At 33.1% G+C, this 10384-nt stretch overlaps 3 protein-coding genes across 3 annotated transcripts; 1 reads left to right on the plus strand and 2 right to left on the minus strand.

The window, feature by feature from the left end:
* Nucleotides 1–3590: 3590 nt before the first annotated feature.
* LOC140877931 (flavonol 3-sulfotransferase-like) lies at nt 3591–4639 on the plus strand. The gene is given in 2 exon segments (XM_073281532.1): nt 3591–3977; nt 3980–4639. Coding segments are annotated over 2 exon segments (1047 nt in total).
* Nucleotides 4640–5194: 555 nt separating this feature from the next.
* LOC140885102 (HVA22-like protein f) lies at nt 5195–6592 on the minus strand. Its single transcript, XM_073292032.1, has 5 exons — nt 6460–6592; nt 6259–6285; nt 6033–6155; nt 5575–5830; nt 5195–5369 (listed from the first exon to the last, which is right to left on the minus strand). Exons 1-5 carry the CDS (start codon nt 6504–6506, stop codon nt 5343–5345), a joined length of 480 nt encoding a protein of 159 aa, XP_073148133.1. The 5' UTR covers nt 6507–6592; the 3' UTR covers nt 5195–5342.
* Nucleotides 6593–8650: 2058 nt separating this feature from the next.
* On the minus strand, nt 8651–10116 carry LOC140884994 (uncharacterized). Its single transcript, XM_073291905.1, has 3 exons — nt 9926–10116; nt 9398–9722; nt 8651–9169 (listed from the first exon to the last, which is right to left on the minus strand). Exons 1-3 carry the CDS (start codon nt 10053–10055, stop codon nt 8845–8847), a joined length of 780 nt encoding a protein of 259 aa, XP_073148006.1. The 5' UTR covers nt 10056–10116; the 3' UTR covers nt 8651–8844.
* Nucleotides 10117–10384: the final 268 nt, after the last annotated feature.

The raw sequence follows: 10384 nt of genomic DNA on the forward strand, positions 1-10384 counted from the left end.
TTAGCAGACAAACACTTTGAATTTTTTTTTATGTGTATTTTATGTTAATTTCTTGGGCTCTAAATAAAATTAAGCTTGTGTATTTTTTTATGTGTAATGTAAACTCGAAAAAGGAAATTAAAAATATAATTAGAATTTGGATTACTTATTAGTGCCAATGGAATTTGTGTTTTTTTATTAAATATTTTTTTCTTATGTAATTTATTTATTAAAATATTTTCCAATACAAAATTTGATTGCTAAGTGAAAATACAGGTGATAAAATTTATTGTTATTTACTTGATTGTTATGTTATTATTGTATAGGGATATACATTGAACTATTTCAAAATAAAGTATGAATTTGTACATTATAAACTTGATGTTATGCAGAATTTGAAGGTTTCGACACTTGTTGAGTTGCGCCAATAATTGATTGAGAGTGGGCGATCAAAGGTTTACGTTATATTGACTAGATTGATTCATCTTATTTTGACGTTACCTGTTTCAACCGCCACTACCGAGCGAGCATTTTCAGCAATGAAGCATGTGACGACGATACTTCGCAATAAAATGGAAGATGACTTTCTTGTCGATTGTTTGACACTTTATATTGAATGAGATTTAGCTAAGGATATAGATGTAGATTCTGTTATTGATGAATTTTATGTTTCAAAATTTCGAAGGGCTCAACTTTTTTAACAGTATAATGTCTTTATATATATATATATATATATATATATATATATATATATATATATATATATTTATAATAATATATAATTTATTAGTTAAGTTCAAGCTCACCCCATTTCTAATTTCTATATCTGTCCCCAGGGGCGTAGCCAGAGACTTTTGTTCTGGCGGGTGAAATTTCATTTGAACCTCATTTATAGTCATACAAAATATACGACATATTAAATTAACATTAAAGATGAAAATGAAAAATATGAAGATCATACCATAAAAATATATATAACAAAGTTTACTTGAGTCGCAACTTGCGGTTTTTCAAGTAACTAGTACCTCATATTTTACATAATAATAATAATAAAAGAAAAATATGATAGTAAAAATTCATTACCCAAATTGTTGTAATTTTATTTTTTTTTGGGTTAAAGCTTGTAATATTAAGATAAAGACAAATTGTTGGAAGTTTTGATACCAATTAGTGGAGTGGGATCGTCAATCGTGATTACTGATTGGTGGCCATGGGACACCAGGTTCTTGACGCATAAAAAATGCAGAATCTCGATTCTCAATCTCTTATGTTCTGTAGCATGTAGTTATCGTGTGCTGACATGTATTATATATATACTAAATAACTAAGTGGGCCATGAATTATGGCTAAGTCCCAAAATTGAGTGCATTAAAAAAATCTGTTGAACAGTAAAAATTTATAATGAATATAATAATATAAGTGGGCTTAACATGATAAAGAAAAATGGACAAAGTCTGTTGGACAAGAGCCCACTCTTGCCCATATGGCTTTTCCACCCCTGCATTATTAGAATAGAATCAAAGAGAAAACAAAATGGCTCAGGAACAACACGTAGATCTGGATTTAATGATCGATGAATTAAAATTAAGCATAGAAAAGGCCAGAAAAAATAAAAAGAAAAGGAAGAAAAAAAAAAGATAGCGCCTAGGCGCTTTGTCTTCGGCCTGGAAGCCCTGGGCAGAGCCTAGGTGCCAGAAAGTGGCGCCTAGGCTTCGGCAAAGAGGCGCCTGAAGCACTTCTCACAAAAAGTGCATGCACCTCCTTTTTGAGTTTCTGATTTCTTTTGATGATTCTTGTGTTTTTTGAACAAGTAGACACACCACACGATATGATGATCAAAATCATTTTTAATATAGATTATCAGATTTTTAAAAGCATTTTTCTGCAATATTCATCTTCCTTCTCCTCCTTTTCCTAAGAAGAGAGTTTATAATTTTTTGGTTTTTGGAACTTATTGTGATTTATTGTGCTATTATCACAAGTTAAAGTTGTATTTTAATTGGGAGAACGACTTTCATATTCAATCACACCAAGAGCGAGACAAAATCGTTTTAAAAAAATCGTATTCAACATGAACCTCAACTATTGAATCCATTTCAATAAGCTTAGGAAGATTTTCTGAAATTTGAAAAATGGAATCGTCGTCAACAACTATTGAATTCATTTATGTTTCTCTCCATATTATTCAAATTTCCTAACACCCACACCTACAATTAATTCCCACTGTAGTTACTACTTAGATCCATCGAATTCTGATTTTGGCATCTTCTGTGTCATGATATATTATGCAGTTTGTCGGGAAATTTGGAGCAAACCACCGTTGAAATTCTTGAAACTAATGCTGGGCACAAATTATTTTATTCAAATTTCGATCATAGGGTCAGCTGTAAGTTAATTGAAGATAATTTTAAATAAATGATTTGGTATTTGATTGAATATCTCAGTTCAATTCCATTCATTTCAGTCCTTAACAAGTTGCCTATTGAACCATAATTAATAATTGATTTAGGGCGTGGGAAGGACAATTTGGACTCATTTATAGGTTCCGATAATTGTCAAAAAAAATTGTTGATCTATTTTGATTGATTTAATTCGATTTCAATTACTTGTTTGGGATTGATAAAAATTTCGATTGGCATAAGTTTTAGTTCTTGAAAAATTGAACTGAACGATCGAATAATTAATCTGAAATCCGGAAACACTACCAGTTTGTAAGGCTAAATAAATAGGTGCGATCTGCAAAATATAAAATTAAATTAAAAGTCAAACAAGATTGAAAATGATAGGTTCATGATTGTGATTCGTTTGTATTCAGTTTAAATACACTTATATATTGTTTATAATTAAATTAAGAAATCATATTCATGCATTAGATAGACATTTTTCGTTTACTTGCCTTGATAAATGAAGGATAACATTATTAATATCAACTAATCCTATGTTTAATTGTAAAATTGAAAATCATTATAAATCCTTAAGTCCATTAATAATGGGATTTAGAAATGATTCTTAATCCTAAATTTTAGAAAAGATTGTAAATCTGTACACGATGAAAAGAGAAAAAAAAATCAATCCCAAATTTAATCCATCAAACTAAACATATTATTATTATTCCATAACCACTTCATATCCTATCAAATTATATTAATAATCACATTTTAATCTATCATTGCACAATCTCATCTCTCAAAATAAACGCGGCCGATGACAAAAAATAAAAAATAAACAAGGTATAATTGGATTAAATGATATTTTTATAATTTATCATCCAAAAACGAGTTGGTTTCTTGTGAGACGGTCTCACGAATTTTTATCCGTGAGACGGGTCAAACCCACTCATGCATATTTACAATAAAGAGTTATATATTTGACATAAAAAAATATACATTATCATGGACCCAATTAGGAGATCCGTCTTACAAAATTTATCCGTAAGACCATCTCGCATGAGTTTTTTGTGCATGCAAAATGACATTTATAACCTAAAATGCACACCCAAAAGTTTTGTCCACCAACTCAAGCTTGCATGCTATTTAAGGATATGTCCGATTGAAGACAAGGAAAGTGCAATCAAGAAACTTAAAAAATACCTCAAATTTCATATTCTACTTATGGCATCCTCTACTCCACCCAATGGCAGCACTTCTATCCCAAAAAAACCCGAAAATGGAACCGATGAAATGCAAGAAACAGTCTCCAAATACGATGAAATCCTATCAACCCTACCCACGAAAGATGATTGGATATTCAAGAATCTCGTCAAGTACCAAAACACTTGGTACATTCCCGATGTCCTAAAAGGAATCCTATTAGCACAAGCCCATTTCTCTGCTCTCCCTTCTGATATTTTCTTAGCCACCTTCGGTAAATTCGGCACCACATGGATAAAGGCCCTCACCTTCACCATCATGAACCGAAACAGATTCGAGTTCGAACGACACCCTCTTCTCACCATGAATCCGCAGCAATGTTTCCCATTCTTGGAAGTTTTTCTATTCCAAGATCACAAGACAATATCTTCGTCGACATCAAACGGCGATATCGATCGGTCTCCTCTCCGAGAGTGATTTCCGTGCACACACCTTGCATGCACCTGCCCGAGTCAGTCACCCGGTCAGGGTGCCGGGTGGTTTACGTGACACGCGACCCGAATGACATTTTCGTGTCGAGCTGGTACCACATGCAGAAGGCTAGGGCGAAGGGAAGGCGAGAGCTGACCCTAGAAGGGAGCTTTGACATGTTTTGTGAAGGGGTTTACCAGTTTGGACCTTATTGGGAACATGTGCTGGGGTACCATGACGCAGCAACCAAGTCTCCTCAAAATGTGCTGATATTGAGGTTCGAAGATATTAAGGAAAACCCTTTTGATTCTGTCAGAAAATTGGCTAAACATTTGGGGTATCCGTTTTCTTTGAAGGAAGAAAGAAATGGGATTTTGGAGAAAACTGTGAACCTTTGTAGTTTCGATCATTTGAGCAATCTTGAAGTGAACAAGAGCGGGGTTCAGAAGTTTTCTTCGTTTAATTCTATCGAAAATCACGTGTTCTTCAGAAAGGGTGGGACTGGTGATTGGAAGACTCATCTTACTAAAGAGATGGCGGATCGAATAAATCACATTACAAAAGAGAGATTTAAGGGAACTGGAATAACACATGAATAGATCATGCACGAGTCAGACGAACTACATATATATGGAGGCATGATTCTTAATTCGGAAAATAATCAAAGTCGCCCGGTCCATGTCGACTAATGCGTGTGTTATTTGTTGTGTTCTTGTGTTTCTATTATTGATGATGTTTCATCTGCAAGAGGGATTTGGATCCTCTGTTGTCCAAATATAACAGCACCCCGTGCTGTGCATTGAAACGACGCCGTTTCACTGTAATCTTTATTTTTTTATTTTTTTCAATTGACATCTCAATTCAAAACAAAAAAAACAAGACAACATAGGGTGCTGTTATGTTTGGACAGCAGAGGATCCAAATTCCTACAAGAGTTTGTAAGATGGGCAATATGTATGCATGTTTTCTGTTTGTTCATTGATATATTTGGCTGAAATGAATAATATGTTGATTAAGTTTTCATCATTTATTAGATAATATGAAAACAATATCTGTCATTCAGCAAAGTTTCTTGTATTATATTCTATAAATTTTATTTACACTTAAACACATCTGTGTTCATCCATAAGACCATAACTTGGTGTAAAAACGAATTAAACAAATATTGATCAGAATTTTTTAATGTTAAGAAGTTAACAAATATTGAAATTCACAGATGTTTGAATTTAATTTTACATGGATATATTCATCATCATCACTACATATATATATAACGTATTTGCTTCATATATTTCCATTTCTTCAGTGTTTCCTTGCTTCTTTCTCAGCCTGCAAAAAAATAAATTAACCTTTCCAATCAACTTATATGCTTTGTGCATATATGTCTCAAGCTATATACAATTACGTACATATATATAGTCAGAAACACAATCCAGGTTGCGCAAAATCGAATTTTATACGAAAAACACATGTTAATATTGTAGCTAGGATGTATATTGTTGTAGAATTAAAATCCTGTTTATAAATCGCTTACCACTTTGACTATTCTATCAAAAGCTTCAGGACCATGTTTCTCAATGTATCTTTCAACTGATTTTCTTGCATCAAAACTCATCATTTGGAGGACCCTTTTTTGGCCTTGATCCGGATATCGATCGTCGGAACCCATATAATTGCTAATATTCAAATATTTCCTCGCAAAGTTTTCATATATATATGCTGCTCCATTGAACATTGGCAACACCAGCCACACACACAACAGAAGCTTCATATATGGCCAGAATGGAAGCCTGCATGCATTTTGTTACATGCATGAATTCATGTACATGATCAGAAAGACAAATAATTTTTTCAAAATATATCATATTGATAAAAATCTATTACGAGATATATATATTACAAGTAAATTCCATCAGAAAGTGGAGTATTTCGGTATATATGGAAATACGATAGAAATAATATCGAATGTAATACATAATATATATTACGTACCATTGAAGAATTTTCCAGAAAGAAAGCTCGAAAAGAGTTATGAAGGAGTAAAGAACCCAATATGTTAACCATTGCTGATCATCTACTATTGAGGGGCTCTCTATTGCTCTCATCGATGCATAACTGTATAACAAATTAATACAAATTAAATTTCATGATATATATTATATATAATTTAGTTTCTTTAATTTATTTGATATATAGAGATTAAAATTATATTTCTTACAGGGGAAATAGAAGCATCACTCCAGGTCTGCATGGCAATCAAAACAAAAATAATCAGGCAATATAATCTTTCCAGACAACATATCCAAACAAAATTAACGACAACAATAATTAATGAAAGAAACTAAAACAAAAACCAAAAAAATGGATGGCATAAATTAATTAAGAATAATTTGGCGAACATTAATTGTAAGAAAAATACCCCACAAGTGCATCCATATGCCTTGCAATGGCTCCGAGAATTCCCATGCTAGCCTTTTGTTTCGTTGTCCAAAAACGACTCTCGCTTGTTTTTTGTATATACTGTTTGTAGTAAACGAATTTTGCTAAGGGGTTGAAATCGGAATTGGAATTGGAATTGTCACGTATAGCAGGCATTTAATAGCTTGTGTGAATGTCATTTGATATATGAAGAAGCTAAGCATAACTTTTTGCTAGATTCAAAGGCTTCCTTTCGTCTAACAAAAGTAAAAGAAGTGTGCAAGAAAAGGGCATGGCAAGGAAGCTAGAGAGGAAATTTTGACTTGAGGAGATTGTAAAGTTGGTTCACTTTTTTATTTAGTTTCTCTCAAACTTGGACGGTGCACTTTCAGGAAAAAATGTTTTTTTTTTCCATCAACTTGTTTATTTTTGGGAAAATACTTTTTTGATCCAATAATTTGTCCATCTTTTGGTTTTGGTTCATTAATTTTTCAAAATTTGGTTTTAGAGTACACTAATTTTTAATTTTCAGTTATTTTGGTTCAATTGCTGACGTGACAGCTAGACACATCATCATTTCCCGGTGTCACGTCAGCAGTTGGACCAAAATACCCGAAAACTAAAAGTTAGTGTATCAAAACCAAAATTTGAAAAGTTAATGAACCAAAACAAAAAAATAGACAAGTTAATGGACCAAAAAATATTTTACTTTATTTTTTGTTTTGGTTAATTTTTCAAAATTTAGTTTTTGTACACTAATTAAAGTGATTTAATTTGGTTCAATTGATTACGTAACAACTTAACACGTCGGTATTTTCCGGTGGCATATCAATTGTTGGACGAAAATCGCAGAAAACTAAAAGTTAGTCCACCAAAATAAAACTTTGAAAATTAATGGATCAAAACGAAAAAATGAATAAATTAATGAACTCCACCAAAACAAAACTTTGAAAATTAATGGACCAAAACAAAAAATAAATAAATTAATGGACTAAAAAAACTATTTTCCCAACTCCTCTAACTTAAAAGTTATTTAATTATTTGATCTATTATTTATTGGTTTTGATTAATCAAATTTGTTGTTCTTGTCCAAATGGTCCAAATTGAGCCATTTTGGCAGGAATTTATCATATATTTCAGCGAGAAATTAAGACCGAAATCAACTGCCGAGATAATATGTAAAGGAGTAAAATTGATTGTCGCACGGTAGCCGCGTGACTAAAAATTACAAAGGTTGTTTAGATATGAAAGATTTTTACTCTATTTTTTTGATTCTGTACGTCTCTCTCGTGAGACATTCTCATGTATTTATTCGTAAAACGAGTCAATACATCTTATATTTATAATAAAACAAATAATACTTTTAACATAAAAAACATACAAAAAGAACTCAATTGAGATGGTTCACGCCTAATTTTATGAGACAAGTCTTCCTAAGTGGATCACCCATAAAAAAATATTATTTTTTATTGTAAATATGGATAGGATTGACATGTGTCACGAATAAAAACTCATGAGGCCGTATCACAAGAAATCTATTCAAAAAGTAATACTTTTTCATGGGTGATACAACATATTTGTCTCACAAAGTTGACGTGTGAAACCATTTTCACATGAGTTTTCTAATTTTTTTGTATACTAGTTAATTTTTCTTATTTTCGGTTTTGGTCGACTAATTTTGATATTTTTTTACTCTCAATCTTATTTCGTCATAGTGTGACGTGAAAAATTAATTGTTGATTTGATATCAGAATTTACCGATTTTTCCGATATCACGTTAACATTGTGCCAAAATATAGGAATATATACGAACTAAAAGTTGGTATATATATGAAAACAAAATTTTAAAAACTTATTGAACCAAATTAAACAAGTTCGTGGAAAAAATATTATTTTCCTAATATAATAGGTCATATGTGAGACGGCTCACGAATCTATGTTCGTGAGATGTGTCGACCCAATCACCTATTACATACTTAGAATGAAAAGTAAAACTTTTTAATCCATTAATGAGTAGATAAAAAATCTGTCTATCACAAAAAATATGTCGTGAGACACGGCATAAAAATATATATATTTTTTCACATAGTTTTGTGCAAGTTTTTTCTAGATATATAGATGGATATCAGCTAAATTACATAAATTAACAACGTCGAAAGGAAAATAAAATTAAACTCCTTTCAAACAGCAGATTGGATTTAAAATAATATCCTTTAAAGTTACACTGAAATGAAGATAAAACATATAAAATGTGAACCCCTAATAAAAAAGAAAATAAGCCCACAATTAAACCAAACACGATAAAATATATATTAATCAATGACACCAATCAACAACACAAACAAATAAATCTCAGTACTCATCATCATTGATCATTCACTATGTATCACTTGACTCTACCCTCGTTCGCCGTCTTGTACAGCTTAGCCTGCGCCGCCGCCGCGTCGTTCGAGCTCAGCGCCGCCGTGAAACCATCCCTGACCTGAGAAGTGGAGTAAGGGTAAGAAACCGAGTGCGCCATGGAGTTGAGCAGCGCCGCCGTGCCTTCCCTGTAGAGGTCTCCATAGCCATCTGTTCGAGTGTTCGAAAGAGCTTGTAGCAAGCTGGTGCTCGGGGAGAATCCGGGGATGGTGGGCGTGTTAAATGCCGAGCCGACGGTGCCCCACCAGCCGAACACCGCGAATATCAATCCCGGATGAGTCTTCCAGTATCTACATGCATGCAAGTTACGATATTGATTTATTACATAAAAAGTAGTACAGTATTTGGGTTAACTTTTACTAAACACTTCTCAACTTTTCTTTCACAAAAGCTGAGAAGTGCTTTCTAGACGCTCTCCCAAACACTACCTTAATATCGCGACATTAAACTGGACAAAATAAGATAGTGTTTCGAGAGAGTTTCTGGATAAAAATGTAAGTGCAAAAGCTTGTGCTTACATGCAACTGTAAGGGGCGGGAGACTGTGGAGAAGATGGTGGAGACTTGTAAACCGGGGATGGAGTAGAAACTGGAGGAGAGTGGTAAACGGGGCTACTAGGAGATCCTTTGCTCGGAGGTTTGCTATAGCTGCCGCCGCCTTTGGAGGGCGTTGGGGATTTGTGGCTGCCGCCTCCTTTGGAGGGACTTGGAGTGTAGCTGCTGCCGCCTTTGGAGGGCGTCGGAGTGTAGCTGCTGCCGCCTTTGGAAGGTACTGTCGGGCATGGGTAGCTGCCTGATCCCGAACCTTGTGACGGAGGGGTGTAGACTGCAGGAGGAGTGTAAACTGCACACAAGATTCAGTACTGTTAAGTTTTCTTTTTAATCAGAATTTTGATTCGAATTAACTTTAATTTATGCCAATTTTTAGACGTAGTTTTTCATGCATGACAATTTAACTAAGAATATTCATGTTCATTATATGTAAATTGTAGGAATATGATATCATATTTGGAAAACAAATTAAATTCAAATAATAAATGTAGTGACCTGAGGGGGGGAAATTGAAGAAGCTCTTCTGGTCCTCAAAGTTGGGTGCAGAAAGGACCAAGTTTTGTGAAATTAGCATCACACTCAGAATCAGCAGTGATATAGCCTGCACACTTGTTTTCTTCTCCATTCTTTCCAAGAGAAAACACTAAAATATATAATTATAATAAAACAACAGAAAGAGGTAAGATAACTCAGTGCTAGTGAGGAATATTGTTTATATAAAGATTTTATGAGCCTTTGACATAAATGTAAACGGTTGAAAAACAAGTGTGAGTTAGTTGTAATTAAGAATTACAGGTGCATTAATATTAATATATTGTAAATTTTCCTTCTTCATATATAAATATATATTGTAAATATTCCCATTTCTATATATTTCTCTTTTGGAAAATGGTGATCAAATATGGTTAAAACGAAGAATCCCATGAAGTAATGGAATTTGTAGGCAATGTGCAA

The sequence above is a fragment of the Henckelia pumila genome, chromosome 2 (genome assembly GCF_033568475.1).
Source record: "Henckelia pumila isolate YLH828 chromosome 2, ASM3356847v2, whole genome shotgun sequence".
NCBI lineage: Eukaryota > Viridiplantae > Streptophyta > Magnoliopsida > Lamiales > Gesneriaceae > Henckelia > Henckelia pumila.

Coding starts and splice junctions, on each gene's coding strand:
- LOC140884994 (XM_073291905.1), bottom strand. CDS start 10,055: ATGGAGAAGAAAACAAGTGTGCAGGCTATATCACTGCTGATTCTGAGT. Junction 9,723..9,925: donor CTTCAATTTCCCCCCCTCAG/GTCACTACATTT, acceptor TCTTGTGTGCAG/TTTACACTCCTCCTGCAGTC. Junction 9,170..9,397: donor CCCGCCCCTTACAGTTGCAT/GTAAGCACAAGC, acceptor GCATGCATGTAG/ATACTGGAAGACTCATCCGG.
- LOC140885102 (XM_073292032.1), bottom strand. CDS start 6,506: ATGGGAATTCTCGGAGCCATTGCAAGGCATATGGATGCACTTGTGGG. Junction 6,156..6,258: donor GTGATGCTTCTATTTCCCCT/GTAAGAAATATA, acceptor TTTGTTATACAG/TTATGCATCGATGAGAGCAA. Junction 5,831..6,032: donor TTCTGGAAAATTCTTCAATG/GTACGTAATATA, acceptor AAATGCATGCAG/GCTTCCATTCTGGCCATATA.